Here is a 17,121-nt window from a genome sequence, read left to right on the forward strand (position 1 = left end):
GTGCAAGGTAGCCCGGAGAAGCCTAGTTCATATCTTTGACTTTACAGAGCTCCATAAAAAAGTATCTCGGAGAAAAGATCTTCTAAACAACACCTTCAACTGCACAAGAAATAACACCACAGATCAACAAATGGGGCTACATCAGACTAAAAAGCTTCTGTACAGCAAAAGAATCAATCAGTAGAGTGAATAGATACCCTACAGAATGGGAAAAAAACTTATGCCAGCTACTCCTCAGACAGATGACTAATATCTAGAATATACAAAGAACTAAAAAAATTAAACCATCTAAAATTAGAGATACAGTCAAGAATTGGGACAAGGAGATGAACAGATACCTCACAGAGGAAGAGATACAAATGGTCAACAAATATATGCAAAAATGCTCAACATCTCCGGCAGTTAAGAGAAATACAAATTAAAACAATGCTAAAACTCCATCTTACTCCAGAAAAAATGGCAATTATTTTTAAGAAATCAAACAATAACAAATGCTGGTAAGGCAGTGGTGAAAAAGTAAGCCGCCTTCATTGTTGGTGAGAATGTAAACTAGTACAACCATTATGCAAATCAGCACAGAGATTTCGCAAAGAACTGAAATTAGAAATTCCATATGACCCAGAGATCCTTCTGCTAGATATCCTCTCAGAGTTTAAGATACCATACTATAGCAATACATACATACCAATATTTATAGCAGCACAACTCATAATAGCTAAATCCTGGAAACAACCTGTATACTCATCAATAGATGATTTGATAAAGCAAAAGTGGTATCTATAGACAATGGAATACTACTCTGCTACAAAGAATGACAGACTTGAGACATCTGTAGGAAAATGGATGCATCTGGAAAATATAATGTTGAGTAAAATCAATCAGAAACACGAGCTTAAGTACTAGATGGCAACTCTAATTTGAGTGAGGCAAAGTACAAACAAAGAGATTAATAAAGATGGATAGAGACAAGACGATGGATCTCTTGCAATAGGAAAGTAGACCAAGGGAAAAAGTATGAGGGGTGAGAGGGAAAGGGAAAATAAGTAGAATAAAAACATACCATGCACAGAAACCTAATAACCTCAATTAATGTAAACATTATATGTTATAACATGAGCTAAGATTAATAATAACAACAAGAATGAAAAATGAGATGGGGAATTGGAGAAGGAAGAGGGAGGGAGGGAGGGAGGGAGGGAGAGGGCAGGGGAAGGGGATTAAAGAAAAGTGGTATATACATGTAACCACTTCCTAAGATGACTGTGAACTGCATGAACTGTAAACATGTACTAATAAAATAAAAAATTTTTTAAAAAAATCTATTGCAGAGAAATAAAACAAAAATACAAACAAAAAACAAAACTAGGTTGCTTTTAAAGAACGTTCCAAAGAAGTAGACTAACCACTAGTCATAAATCATCCACAAAAATATTAACTGAACAGCTATCATATGCACAGCACTGTTAAGACTGAACTTTTCCTCTAGAAGAGCCTGCAACTCAATTTGGGAAACAAATGATGATTTCTGAAAAAGCAACATTACTACATGAGAGTGTGCTAACTAACATGTGGTACTGAAGTTCAGCATGGTTCATACTGTAGGCTACTGTGAGAAAGGACTTGGTTAATGGGGTAGGTATGGCCTGACAGTATCATAGGACTTGTGGGGGGAAAAAAGAGTTCTTGAAGGGTATACAATGAGTAAAGGACAAATGTAAGGGTAGAAAAAAGGCATGTTCCAAACAGGGTGACTAGAGCAGATGTCACTGGAGTTAGAAGTTTGTATCACGAGTTTTGTGAAATGAATTACTGCAAAAGCAGGCTAGGAGTTAATAATGAAGTTGAAAACTCTAGTATAGAGTTTGGCTTTTATTATAAACAATGGAAGAGCTACTGAAGGTAGACAAATAGAGAAGTAGACACACAAAGGGTATTTGGGGAAGGTAATTCTTTTCATACTTAGGATGAAGGGAGATGACTATCCTTTCTGACAAAACAATAGAAGACATGAGCACAACACAATCTGGACATAAGTGAGGAAAAATATTCAAAGAGAACTGGAAGACTAGGAACCTGCGAGAAAGGGGAGAGTTTTAAGCACTTAAAAATAAAGAAATGTTAAAATATTGACAAGCAGTCTGATATGAGATAAAATTGTATGAGGAAGCATGGGGCAGCAAAGGCATCCTGCATTTTTGTTAAGAAATGATAGTTCACACTGAATAGTTAATATGAAAGAAAAGGTTAGTAAGGAATGGTTAACTCTTTCCTCCCAGAACCAACAATTTTTATCTTTCATGATATAAAAATCATTTTATTCTACTCATAACTCTGAATTGATATCCACCAGTTTTCAATTAAAGTTGAAAAAGTGATCATAATCTTTATTGACTAATAAAAATAGCCATTTTAAACAGACTTCATCTTTTGTCAAACCTAACAGGTGCTTCTGCTAACTTTATTGCCATGCCTAGTAAATCCTCCCTACCAAGCTCTCAAAGACAGAGACCTATCTTTCTTTCAACTTCTGTCATTGTTCCCAAGTTAAAATGTTTATTCCTTCCAAGTCCAGTTCTATATTCCTTCTGTAAACATTTTATATGTATTTGTACAAAGTCTTCCTCTCTAATTGTGAGGCTATCAAAAATCCTTTCAATCCTTTATAATTATTTTTCTCCTCCTGGTACTGGGAATTGAACTGAGGATTTTGCGCTGTCAGGCAGGCACTTGTGCCACTGAGCTATATCCCTGGCCCTACAATTACTATTTAATATGTTCATGCTAAACAGCAATATTTTAGTCCTACATATGCCACAACTCATGTGGCTTCATGGTACTTCATTAGGGGCTGTAAAATGGTGATACTTTTCATATTCCAACTGTAAGATGTCTTCATTCATTAGCATCAATTCTTCTTGAAGACTTACTCTTCTCAACTATTTGGTTACTCTTTGCATAGAAGAGGCAAGATAGTTTTTAAAGCTGGTACCCTAGAAACTTCCAAAGCTGGCTATGATTTATTTTTAGCATTACTAAAAACCCCTAAGTATTTGAAATGCTTTGTGCTTATCATATGTTCAGGCCAGTAGGAACAGCTTCATGTTGGCTCCTGTGTACATATGACATGAACTGAGCAGAATTTCATAGCTTTCTTGCTTTCTGATATGACAAGATATAAAAGCTCATCTTGTACAAGTCCAGTTCTGAAATCAGCCATCTCCCAAAGAAGCCTTGATTACTTTTAGTGGGAAACTGTAAAAGCCTTTGCTTAAATGTATCAAAAAGGGTGGGATGTGAGTTTTTAAAGATTGAAGATCATGCACACTTTTTTGTATACAGCCAGAAATCAGCACTGTTTTCAAAACTACAAAATAATCTGAATCATAACTTCCAGTTTCTCCTTCATATTCCTTAAACTTTCTCAGATAGTATCAGAGGAAACCCAATGATTACACTTCGCACACTGATGATTCATTCCTTCAAACATGTAGTGCCATCTACTTGGCAGGCAGAAAAGTATACAATTGCTAATCTCCAGGATTTCAGCCTAATGGATCAGATTAACATATGCATGTAAATACAACGCAGAATGATGGAGGTTAGAAATACAGATAAGTCTGTGGGTGGAGGCCATCTGAAAAGGTGTCAGCTATGGAGATAGGACTTAAATACTAAGTTCGACATAGTACTGAATGAGTAGTACTTAATGAATTATTTTAGGAAACAATTTAGCATTTTTAAACATATAGGTTTCTCATATGAAAATTTTAAAGTAGTGAAAAATTTAGTTTAAAATGGAAGTGCCAATCTTGCAAAATTTCCACACTACTTTATAGTATGATTTAACTGCAAAATTAAAATCACAAATTTTAAAGTTACAAATCACACCTGCTGGCAATATAGCTATCTTAGAAAATCTATAGGATCAAGAGGTATGAGTACATTAGTTCTAAAAAAATCTGAGCAATAAACAAAACCAAGAAAAGAACAGAAGAGGGATTCTTCTCTAAGAATCAGGACATAAATTAAGAACACACACAGGGAAGCAACCTGGCATGACCCTTTTCTTTTTTGTTTGCTTGTTTTTTTGTCTTTTTGAGACAGGGTCTCACCATGCAATCCAGGCTGGCCTTGAGCTTACTTTGTAGACGAAGCTGGTCTCAAATTTGAGATCCTCCTGCCTCAGCCTCCTGAGTGCTGGGATTACAGGCGTGTGCCACCTCGTCCAGCGACCCTTTTTTAAAAAGTTCTGAACTAGTCACTATATAGAGGATCTCTCAAGAGAACACCCAATTAAGAAAGGGCAAACAGCTCCCAAAAAAGGCTATCACCAAAAACAGATGTTTATACTACATTTAATAGTAATTTAATTTGCTTTTATAGTTTAATAAGAGTATTTTGTTAAATTTGGGAGATCTGTTCTTGCTGTACCCAGAGAAACTGTTTTTTCTTTCTTGTCTCATTTTTTGGTTTTATCAGCTGAAAAGGAAACTGCCTAGATGCTGAGGATGACTATCAACTCACCTTTAAAAAGTATGGTCTGTTTCACAGGCAAGTTCCAAGGCAAACAGTCTGCACTAGTTGTTGGGAAGCACGGCAAATAGAGGAGTTTCTTTTTGTGAAACTGCGGGGTGCCCAGAGAAAATTCAAAATAATCTATTTTCTACTTTTTGGTAAAGCTGAAAAACATGCTTAACTATTGTATTTTTAAACAGGACATTAGCAAAGATCAAAATTTTAAAAAAGCTCAATTCTAATTCTGTCCCTATCTGGCCTATTCCCTCTTATGTTCTATTCTCTATGGGTGACTATCTTTTATGAACTGTGTTTTTAATCCTTCCAGTAGTTAGGCTAGCAGGAGTGCAAGTATATATAAATATATAAGAGTGTGTGTGTATGTGTGTGTGTATTTATTCCTCCTGCCCTTAAAGATACACAAGGGTATCTTCTTAATGTACTACAAAGATCACACTGAACAGTACATTAGGGGCTCTTTTATCCTGAAAATATTTTAAGTAATTTTATAAAAAGTTCTATCTTAAAATCTCTATCACTGAGCTATAAAAGTGTTCTGCCGGGCGTGGTAGCACATGCCTGTAATCCCAGCACTTGGGAGGTTGAGGCAGGAGGATCGATGAGAGTTTGAGACCAGCCTGGGCTACAAAGTGAGCTGAAGGCCAGCCCGAACTGCATAGTGAGATCCTGTCTCAAAGACCAAAACAAACAAACAAACAAAGAAACAAAAAAGGAAGTGTTCTGTAGCTAAGCATGGTGGCACATGCCTGTAATTCGGGAACTTGAGGTAGGAGGATCACTGAGTTCAAGGTCATTCTGGGCTACTGAGTGAGTTCAAGGCCAGCCTGGACAAAAACTGTCGGGCGTGGTGGCACAGGCCTGTAATCCCAGCACTCGAAGGCTGAGGCAGGAGGATCATTGCAAGTTTGAGACGAGCTTGGGTTATAAAGTGCACTCAAGGGCAGCCTGAACTGCATAGCGAGACCCTGTCTCAAAAAGGCAAACAAATAAACAAACACCAAACAAATGAAAATATTCTAGATGGTTATTTCAAAATCAAGTCTATCAAATTTGGTTGAAGAATTTGTAGTATGTTTCTATTAGTCTTTCAAGATTCACTGAATACCCTCAGTATAGCTTTATTTTACAAATTCTGTTTTATTTGAAAAGTTAGGGAAGAGGAATGGGGTCTATGGGGAGACTATCTTTTCCTCACTATCTGTTCTTTCCCCAGACCTTCTTTAACTTCTGACTGCATTTTTATTTCTTTTTTCCTTGCACATTCTATACTGACAAATGTGAAATATTGATTTGTTCACCAAATATCTATAATGGGCCATCTATAATTATTACTCCTTTTAGTACTGTACGCTAACCTTTACTGAGCACTCATGAATTGGTACTGTATAACTGCTTTACCTATACTATCATTTAATTCTCTATGAAGTTTTTTATTTCCTTTACAGTTGAAGAAAGGAAAGTCAGAAGATGAGAGTCAGAGAGGTTAACTTAATTACTGCCAGTAAGTGTCAAAATGTGATCAAGTCTCTTTTTCACCAAAACTTGTGTTCTTAACCATTATATTATAGAAAAGTCAGATAAATTTGGAGAATGCCATACAGTTCAAGATGTAAGAAGGAACTCAATAAGACTTCAGGCTGTAGAAGTAGCCACGACTTCAGATCATAGACTAGTACAGACTAGTCAAGACACATGAAATTCATTCTAAAGGGTATGTGAACAATCAGGAAGTTTTAAGTGTATAAACATGACAAAACATGCATTTAAAAAGACACTTCAGCAGAAGAAGATGGACTGGAAAGATTAAAAGTTGGTCAAGATAAAGGCAGGCATATCAATAAAAGTACAGATAAAAAATAAGGTTGTGAACAAGATGTATACGATCATTTGATATCAAGTACAGATTTGATAAAAATCTCCTAACTTTAAACTTTTTAAAAAATTTCTTTTTTTAAAAATTCACATTTGATTTAGAAGCCGTGTGGCACTAAACTTAAAAGTTATTTGCCAAGGTTAAATAAATCCAAGCCTAAAATACTTTTTGATAAACATTTCCAGTCTAATCAAATGTAAAGGCATGACTACAAATATTCAAAATTATGGACATCTAAAATTATGTATACTAAGAACAATGTAAAAATATATTACAATTACTTATATTAGTTAGAAAAGTTACATAATAAAAATTCAAAATCAAACTTTTCTTTTGGTGCTGTGCATCGAACTCAGGACCTTGCGCTTGCCAGGCCCTTGTGCCGCTGAGCTATATCCCAGGCCAAAAAACAAACTTTTTTCCACTGACAACTCAAATGCCTTCATTTTATAAATAATACAAAGAGACAATACAGAGAGCCTTACCAAATATGCTTGCAGTACCCAACTAATATTAGATCTGTGTTTACCGACTCCTTGATTTAATAATTTTTTTCACTTTTATACAAAGACCTGGAATTTTTTAAAAAGTTCTGATAAAACAAGATTGGGAAAAATCAAGCATGCTAACAGCTCGTAAGTATATGATCATGTATTAATGCTTTGTATTTAGAATTCATTTAATCTTTTATCTACTTTATATGACAGATTATTCACATTGTATATGCTGAATCTTGCCAAAGGTCGTATGACTACTGGACACCAAAGTTCATCTCTTTTTATCACAGCACACTAATACCAACATGAAGATAACTTACAAGTGTTTTCTTTCAATGTTCAAAAGACATATTTGCAGTAATTAGTTAAAAAGTCACTGAATACTGACCTGTAACATGCACCTGGATACAACAACTTCAGGTACTTCAGGAAATTTCTGTCGCAGGTCATGTAAAACCTGAAAATCAATTTGGTGGCTTCCTTGGGCCATTCGTATATTGCCTAATCAGGACTATCTGTACAGTAGGCAATTCTAGGCCTTAGTGGAATTAGTACTCATTTCTTCTGTCCAAGCATTTTCTGTAAAAGAAAGAAAAATATTTTTAATGAGAACTGATTATAGAATGAAAATTACTGAGGATTTAAAAATTCAGTACAAAATGGCATGTGACTTATTAGCACCCAATAACACAACTATGAAAACATTACTTAGACCTATTATGCTTTCTATATAGTTAATACTGTTTTTTCAGTATAATGCCTGAGAGCAAACTTTTACAATGTCTAATTCCTTTGTATGTACTTGTTGTGTAAAGACTGTGCCAAAGGGCATTCAAATAAGAAAGGAATTACTGTCATGGTTGTCCTTTATCATTCTTTTAAAGGAGGAGAATAAATAACTACTGATTTTTTTACTTAATGACTACAGAGCATAGCCTGGGTAAGAAATTTTAGTATGTCTACTTAAAATTCTAAAGGTTCTATAAGAACATTGCATGCTCTGCTTAAAACTTAATAACTGATAATCTAATTAATATTTGATATCTTGCTTTATTTTTCAGATATATTTAATCTTTAAATGTATAATCAACTCATTCTCAGGGGCTTTGCAGCATTTTATTCTTGCTGTGTCTATGAAAACAGTATTTACTAGGGCCTCAATCATAGTGGTTCTCATTTCATTTGCTGTGGAGCAGCCTGGGCATATGAATTTTCCGAAGTTCCCTAGGTGACTAATGTGTGGCCAGGGTCAAGAACTACTCCTAGGTCACTATTAAAAAAAAAGCAACCGTGAATCCGGTATGATGGTGCACATCTGTAATCCCAATACCCAGGAAGTGGGGGCAGGAGGATCTCCATGGGTTTGAGGCCTGCTTGGGTTTATTGTGAAGTCAAGGCCAGCCTGAACTCCATAGTGAGACTCAGTCCCAACACTCCCCGCTAAAAAAGAGCTACTCCTTCAGATTTACTCCTCATGTTCGTCATGCAAACCGTGTTTAACCTTGAAAATCTCTTTGGGACATAAAAGAATATAAATATATTAGAATGAAATCATTTAAAACCATAATATTTGAATAATTAAAATACAATTTAGAGTAAATTTAAAGACAATCTCTTTGAAACTAACTTCTTATTTATAGTATTTCTTTTAACTTCAAAAACATTAGAAAATACTTAACATTAAAAAATATAAGCCTGTAAATTTAGGTCTTTTGTTCATTATTGTGTACCTATTACCTTACAGTCTTCAGCATAATAGATGAAAGCATTTTTTAAGTACATTTGCTTATAACAGAATCCCCAAGTCTCCAAGAGAATAAAAAGTCATTCAGATATTTTATCATTCAATTGCATTTTACTAAATTACTTTGCTGATGTAACTTCAGTTTAGTTACATCTTATAGGTAAAAAATCACTGTTGAACCAAGCTATTTGCAGTACAGATTTCCTAAAAGTATTTTTATGTAAAACACACACACTTTTAGCACTCAAATATATTGCAGGAGATTAGAGAAATACTCGAAATGAGTAAATAAAATTTACAAATAATTAAAAGGGTGATAAACAGGCTACAGAGCTGCTTTTCAGAAAGCCTCCTGTGCTTCCTCTCCAGCTACAAAGCCTATTTCTCTGTACTTCTCCCTTTGGGACTAGAACTCCTTGAAACAACTACTCTCTCACAGAATAAACAATCTCTTCATTTGGCTTCTGAGATTTATTCTCTTGTTTTTCTTCTACCCACTGGCAGCATCTTCTCAGTTTTCTTTGCTTAGGTCCTCTTTCTTTTCTTTACATCTAATTTCTGGCAGGCAAATGGACTTCAGATATAGGATTTCTTTTCAATTTCACCTGCATTCCTCTTTAAGGTAATTTCATTTAAATGTACCTCTTCAAATCGTGTTATGCACTAAGGCCTGACAAAATTATTGTCTCCAAACCCAGTCTTTTCCTTAACTCTAGAATAATATAGCCAACTGGTTATCTGACATTTCCTTAGGTTAAAATGCATTTCCAAACATACCATGTCCAAAATTGAACTTTTTATTCCCCTATATCCAAGCTAACCCTTCCCAGTCTTTTCTATTTCATCATTCATCCAGTTGGTCTTTCTCCCACCCCACATTTACCATCAAGTCTGTTATCTACAGAAAATACTTGGAATCTGATCACTTTCTCCCACCCATTAACTGTTTTTGTCTAAGCCACCATAATTCACCTAGAATACTTACTACTATACAAATCTTCTAAATGGTTTCCTTGCCTTCCTTGTTTGGTCTGGCTCCCAGTCTTTTCTCTAGTGACCAGAGTCAACTTTGTGAAAAGTAATCAGAGGGATCACTCCCTCTGCCCAAAATCAGACTTCACAAGGCCTCTTGCTCACTATTACTCCTCTACTTTATCTCTTACCATTCTCTTTGTTCCTTAGTTTTAAATGATCTTCTGGAGACCTCTCAAAGAAGCTAATCAAATTCCTTCCTCTGGGCTTTCAGACTTATTGCTCCTCCTGCCTGGAACACTTTTCCTTAAGATACCTGCATGGCTCTTCCTCTTATTTCATTAAGGTCTCTGATCATATGACAGTTCCTCAGGGACTGCTTCCTTGGCCAACTTTTCCATCTAAAATGCTGCCACACTTCTGTCCCTCACCCCCCGTCATATCTTCACACTGCTTCCTCCCACTCCACCCCACACTGGATATGGAATCCAGGGCCTGCAAATGAGCTACATCTCCTTGTCCCATTTTTTAAAGAAAGAGTCTTGCTAGGATGCTAAGTTATCCATGTTGGACTTGAACTCCCAATCCTCCTGCTTCAGTTACCCACATACCTGCAATTATAAGTGGATGCCACTGTTGCCCAGCTACCATTTTTCTTTAGGTATACTTCCTACATAGGCTGAACAGCTCCTGTAGACTAACTCTTCGTGAATTATCAATTATATATACTATACAATGTATAAGAAACAATGATTGGAAGGCAAAAAGGCAGGAACAGAAATGGTGGTGATGGGGAGGCCAGTATTTGGAAGGAGAGAACAGCAAAGATGATCTTCCATTTTTACATGGCTTTTAGTCAGAAAGCAGGGTCCAATTGGTTTGGGGGTAGTTAAGACCCAGAAGAAAATGTAGTCTTTATTTGCTTGTTGAACCAAATGATAGGCTTTGGCATGATCAAAAAAGCTGAAAGGAGAAAACTACAAAGAGGAGGCCCTAGATCCTTTGCACACATGTCTGATCTCTAAACTTGAGATCGATTCTAAGTAGCCAAGCTAAGGTTAAAGTAACTGATCTGAGATTCCAGAATTTGTAGTTTGTTGGTTCAGTCAAGTTAACTGTCCACTAAAATGAACCAAACAGCCAGAAAAACTAATTCACATGCAAGAGATGAAAATCAATGAAGAACAACCCCAAGATGACTGAACTGGTGGAAATGGGATGTAAGAATTTTGGAAATTCTATTTGATCCAGCTATTCCCCTTCAAGGTATCTTCTTGAAAGAATTAAAGACATCATATTACCGTGATATATGAATACCTATGTTTGTTGCAGCTCAATCCAGAATAGCTAAATCTTGGAGGCATCCTGTATGTCCATCAACAGATAAGTGGGTAAAGAAAATATGGTATTTATAAACAATGGACTAATACTGTCATAAAGAAAGATAAATTTAAGTTATTTGTAGGAAAATGGATACACCTAGAGACCATAATATTAACACTACATCAGACACACAAATCTAACAATTGCATGGTTTCTCTTATGAGAAACTTAAATTATAAATAAAGACCAAAATAAAAGACAGAGGGGGAATAGATCTTTCTCGAATGGGAAGGGGATCAAGAGATGGAAAGAGGGAAGGGAGAGGGGAGGGAAAGGAGTGGTGTGTTAAGCACATGTACCAACTCCGCACAAGGAATGTAGACATTATGTGCTGTACACAAAAGACTAAAGGAGGTTAAAGAAAAACAGTTTTAAAGCAGTTATTTTAACTACCATGGATGTAAGGACATAAATATGTTTGGACTTCTCAGCAAGAAAACAAACTTTTTGAAGAATCAAATGAAAATTCAAGAACTAAAAAATAAAATATCTGAAACAAAAAATTCACTGGATGAACTTAAACACAGACTGAAAATGACAGAAAAGTCAGTGAATTTGAAGACAAACCAATCTGAAGGATGGAAAAAAATAAGACTGGGGAAAAAAGGTATAGAACCTTATAGTCCCATGGGAAAGTATAAAAAACTAATGTATCTATAATTAGAGATTAGAAGGAGACAGGACAGAGAACAAGGTAGGAAAAGTATCTGAAGTAGTCATAGTTAAAAATTTCCCAAGTTGGTAAAAGATAAAAGTATAAGTTTAAGACAATAAACCTCAAACAAGCAAACAAACCAAAAAAAACCCCACACATACCAAAAACAAAAACCACAACAACAAACCCCAAAACAAACAAATTAACCATACAGAGGCACATTATACTCAATCTGCTGAAAATCAAAGCAAAACAAAATCTTAAATCAAAGAAATGACATCTAACTTACACAGAAAGAACACTTTGAGTAAATACTGACTTTTCATCAGAAACAAATGGAGACCAGTAGATAGTGGAATGTCATAATTTAGGTGTCGAAAGGGGAAACACTGAACTGTCAACTCACAAGCTATATCTAAAAACAGTAAACTTTAAAGATGAATGCTAGATAACTTTTAAAACAGACTTTGTGGACAAGTAAATGATTTGTAAGGACAACCTAAATATATTACTGAAACAAACTGGTACTTGCTTAATTTCCAAGTGAAACCAAGAAGTACCTTAACAAGCATATTTTGGAAAATTATTTCTTATAGTAAACAGAAACGTATTTTCTATCGTTAAGATATAAAATGATTGTTCTTCTGAGCAAAGAACAAAGAAATCATACTTAGAAAATGTTTCCAGCATTACATGCAGTTCTGGTACCTAAATTTCCACCTACTATAAACACATAGAGCTGATTTGTCCTGACCATTCTCCGGCTTCCCTAGTCCACCAAGCCAGACAGGATGGGATTCACAAAACTTTCAGAAAGAAGATAATTACAGTGGTACCTTGGTTCACAAACAGAAGTATCTGGCAAATTTTTGTTTTTGTTTGTGAACTCTGTTTCAGATGAAGAACACAACCACAGCCAATTCTTTCCCAGAATCGTGGAATGAAATAAATTCATGAACGGAGGCATCACTGTATTGTGCTAAGTTGTTCCAAAGCCTAGGAAAATTAGTTTTGGCATTACTTTAAAATGTTATCATCTTCTGATGCAAAAATCTGGTATACACCAACAAAACACCGAGATACTACTAGCATTTACTTAAGAGAACTGGTGCATGATTTTTAAATACAGTAAAACCTTGATTTGACAGAATAATTCATTCTGCTCTGAATCCAAAGTACTTGTATAACAAGGCAGAGAAAAAGAAAAATGAGTTATGTGACATCTGGCAGGAGTACTTACTACTCAAATTGCAAGACATCGCTTGTTTATCAACTTAAAATTTCTTAGAAATGTTTGCTCGTCTTGCAGAACACTCACAGACCAAGTTATCCACAATCCAAGATTTGACTGTATTAAAAAATGAAATACAGCAGTTACAGAGTTGGCTTTACTATGGGTCTCTAACGTAGTTTAACATAATTATACTTCTATTATATTAATACTGTACAGTTAAGGAGAACACTTGTACTAGTATCTAGGTGTATTGACTGTATATTCAGAAAAATTCATTCTTGCCTGGGGGGGGGGACTCAGCTTTAGTTCTATCAAGATGGCATAAACTAAGTTGATTCAGAATTTCTTCTATCATAAACAATAAAAACTACTGAAAAGAAACCCCTAAATTTATTTCAGTACATAGCAGTGCCTGAAATTTAAAAATTCCCTGGTGCCCAAAACAAAGATGGGACTAAAAGCCAATACAATATGAGCAACAGTCAAAATGCTGTGTTGTATGGGATAGTGAGGAAAAGCAGGCCAGGAGAGGGGCAGCAGTTACTAGAACTGGAGGCACTGAAATGGGGATTTTAATTCTATGTGGACTATAGACAGACGATAGGTCCTCATGTGGGAGGTGATAGGTATAACGATGGAGTCATGTCTTTACAGAAGAGGCCAAGGGGAGTTTGACCTTTCCACCATGACAGGACACAGCTGCCAGGTGTAAACCATGAACCAGAAAGCAGGTCCAGTCTAGATTGACACCTTGATCTTGGACTTCATAGCCATCACAACTGTGAGAAATAAACCTACTGTATAACAGCTGCCCAGTTTATAGTATTTTGTTACAGCAGCCTCAATAGAACAAAGTATCACCTTATTTCTGCAGCTTCCTTTTAACTATCACTTATCTCAATGATCCACATGTATGTACATGGAAAAACTGTCTTAATTTTAGTCAACTCTCAATTACAGTCACAACATATTCTGATATCCTACTTCTAGGAAGGCCACTGTAAGTTTTCTATAAATACCTGTTATTGACACGTTGTATCTATATTTCTAAGGAGTAAAGTGGAATTCTCATGATTTCTAGTTAGTAAGGAATCAAACTCAGGACCTTGTTCTTGCCAGTCAGATGCTGCACAGCTGAGCTATATCCCTGGCCCAAACATTTGGTGTTCTTTAAAACAGTGGGGAATAATATTAAATAAGTGGTATAAGAACAAATTCAGTAATTCCAATTTAAAGAAATCTATGTGTAGATTGAATGTATCATTCACTGTGTCATTATCATTTCTCTAAATTCATTACCACGGGTGTTACTGAGAGTTACACTAGAAGCCAAGTGTTTTTGTGGTAATGTTTGAGAAATGCTATTGCTTAAAGTTAAGAAAGTTATTTTATTCCTGGACTTTACTATGTATTGTGACTCTTGGGTAGTAATGGCAGATGTGGTATTTCTCAAACTTAATTGGCATCACTCTATTTAACTGTAAATATCTTGATGTGGAAAGCACATAGGAAATGCTATTGTACAGAGAAGGTATTCAAACCGCAGTAGTATCTTCTGACTCAGGATTGTCTAGGGAAATAATCTGACACACATTTAAAATATATGCAGAAGAAAGTTCAAGACATAGCTTTCTAATCAAAATACCTAGAGAGAACCAAAAAGCTTATCTTTTGAGAGAGCTGCTTCACTAGCTGCAATCTATCAATTCTTTTATCTTTTTATTTTTTTTTATTTTAAAGAGCGTAGTACACGAGAAACAAACAAACAAAAATATAAACAGTAGCAGCATACCAGTATTACGAACATAAACAAATCAAAGCAAAAACATTCAAAGTGATACAGGGTCTCAAGACAAATTAATACAAATCAGCAGTGGTTGTTAGACTGCATACTGCTATCCTCAACTACATTGCTCAGATTATCAGATGTAACAATGAAAGATTGCTCAAACCATCAAAGAGATTAAGAAAATAATTCTTCAATAAAACATTAGAGATATTAGAGAGCTTCACTAGACATGATGGTAGGAGTTCACCATTGCAATCTATCAATTCTTGACTTACACAGTCATTGAAACATAAAAACCTAAAAGAATCCATGGAAATAGTTATATTACTTGTGGCAAAAACCGAAATCATATTGTTATGTAAGTCATTTTTGTTGGAGAAAAATTAAGATGAAGGAATATAAACAGAAAAAATTTTGTGTAGGAGTGGTAGGATCATGGAAACTTTTTTTTTTTTTTGTCTTTTTCAGACAGGGTCTCGCTATGCAGTTCAGGCTGGCCTTGAGCTCACAACAATCCTCCTGCCTCAGCCTCCTGAGTGTTGGGATTACAGGAGTGCACCACCATGCTTGGCTGGATCATGGAAACTTTTGATCCGTTAAAAAAATGATGAAAGACTTGGGATCTAGCTTAGTGGTAGAATGCTTGCCTAATATGCGTGAATCCCTGGATTTGATAACCAGCACCATAGGAAAAAAATGATTAACATCAAAATGTACATTAATACATCATATGGTGAAGGTAAAAAGAAATAGGCATAGTAAGGTACTGATAGTGCAACTGCTACAGATACCAATCTGGCAATCTCTATAAAAATGAAAGCTGTGTATTTATTTGATTTCATAATTACTTTTATCAATCTGTTGTAGATACAGTTGCACAGAAAATTGCATGTATTTACCATAGCCCGGTAATGACAAACCACCCAAAACTACCCATGAGGTGTTTTAACAGATGGGAAAGAAGTCCTGAACTTTAAAAGATGCATATTTTTGTACAGAAAAAGGTGACCTTACTCATCACAAAAAAGGTGTGCTTCATAGGGCAACAGTTTTCAGTTTGGTCGGTGGACCACCTGTATCAGAGGCTCTGAGAATTCCAGACACTTTAATGACTGCTGTGAACCCACTAGGACTGCTATAAAGTGACAATTGATCACATGATTTTTCAAGTTTACTCCTCTTCCTGTAGGGCCTCTAGTTAATAATACAGTACATGGAAGAAACCAGGAAAAAGACTTACCAGAAATCAAGCTGACTACCATCAAAGAACTACTTCTAAGAGGAACCTGTAGCACTATTATAAAGGAAAACAGATGAGAAACACTGAAGAATTCTGTGAGCTAAAAAAAAAAAAAAACAAAAACGGGCTAGAAGTAAAGAAATAAAAGGAGATTATTAAAGTAAGTCAATTACAAACAAGCCTCTAATGGGAATGGTTAGAAATTTTTCTGTAATTTGATGCTACTGAAAAGAAATAACTGGTGGAATGGAAAATTATCTCTGTAAGTGTACACTAACGGGTCCTACAAATATATATCTAGTACCTCAGGACAAATGTACAATAAACATATGTTAACTTTATGTCAACTAACAATGAAGGTTCTATATTGTATAACACAAACTATTTGTTTACTACCAAGCAGTACCATAAAGAAGGAAATGGTAGAGCAAAACTGAATTACAGGCAATCCAATTTTTTTTTTTTAATGTTTTGAGACAGAGTCTTGCTATGTAATTCAGGCTGGTCTTGAACTCACCATGTAGCCCACCTCGAACTCGTGGTGATTCTCCTGCCTCAGCCTCCAAAGTGCTGGGATTATAGACATGAGCTACTATGCTCAGTGAAATCCAACTTATAAAATAAAAGGAATAACTGTTAATGTTCTTTGTATAAACTACTCAGATTTACAAAATTTTAACTTGACTGAGTATTGATTTGTATTATTGAATCCAAGGCTTCATATATCTACGCAAGTGTCCAACCACTAAGCTACTCCTGGCCTTATTATTTGAAACTCTTACAGAAAATGAAATTTATGAGTAAGTCAGTCTGAGACAGGCATAAATTTTCCTAAAGAGGAGAATTTCCTAAGTACAGAATTTAAAAGAAACAATATTCTACTTTAGCCATTTATGTTTCTAAAAGTTTTTGGTGAAAAAATGCTAATAGTTAAAAACAGAGGTAAATTCACATTGCTAAACATTTCAACCTCAATTTCATATAAATGGACATTGTTTTATTCACAACTGAATGAAATAATGTGTATAAAATACATATATTTGACACATAGTGGCAGCTAGTTCAGTAAAAACTCTAGGATTCCACATTTATCAAGCATAATATGGGGCTGGGGATTTAGCTCAGCGGCAAAAGCGCCTGCCTGGCATGCGCAAGGTCGTGAGTTCGGTTCCCGGTACCGGAGAAAAACCAAAAAAAA

At 35.4% G+C, this 17,121-nt stretch overlaps 1 protein-coding gene across 6 annotated transcripts in view; it reads right to left on the reverse strand.

Moving 5' to 3' along the window:
- The window catches only part of Tab2 (TGF-beta activated kinase 1/MAP3K7 binding protein 2), a 76,635-nt gene that overhangs the window by 26,117 nt on the left and 33,397 nt on the right, over positions 1-17,121 (reverse strand). For 4 of the 6 annotated variants that reach the window (XM_005390616.2, XM_013517376.1, XM_013517375.1 and 1 more), the window contains one exon: positions 7,295-7,485. In XM_005390616.2, coding sequence (XP_005390673.1) covers positions 7,295-7,396 — 102 coding nt within the window. In that variant the 5' untranslated portion in view covers positions 7,397-7,485. Of the gene's footprint in view, positions 1-7,294; positions 7,486-15,923; positions 15,992-16,440; positions 16,536-17,121 lie in introns of those variants that run through there. The other 2 variants (XM_013517374.1, XM_005390615.2) reach the window with 2 other exon arrangements.

The sequence above is a fragment of the Chinchilla lanigera genome, unplaced genomic scaffold (assembly GCF_000276665.1).
Source record: "Chinchilla lanigera isolate Chin_1 unplaced genomic scaffold, ChiLan1.0 scaffold00038, whole genome shotgun sequence".
Classification (NCBI taxonomy): Eukaryota; Metazoa; Chordata; class Mammalia; order Rodentia; family Chinchillidae; genus Chinchilla; species Chinchilla lanigera.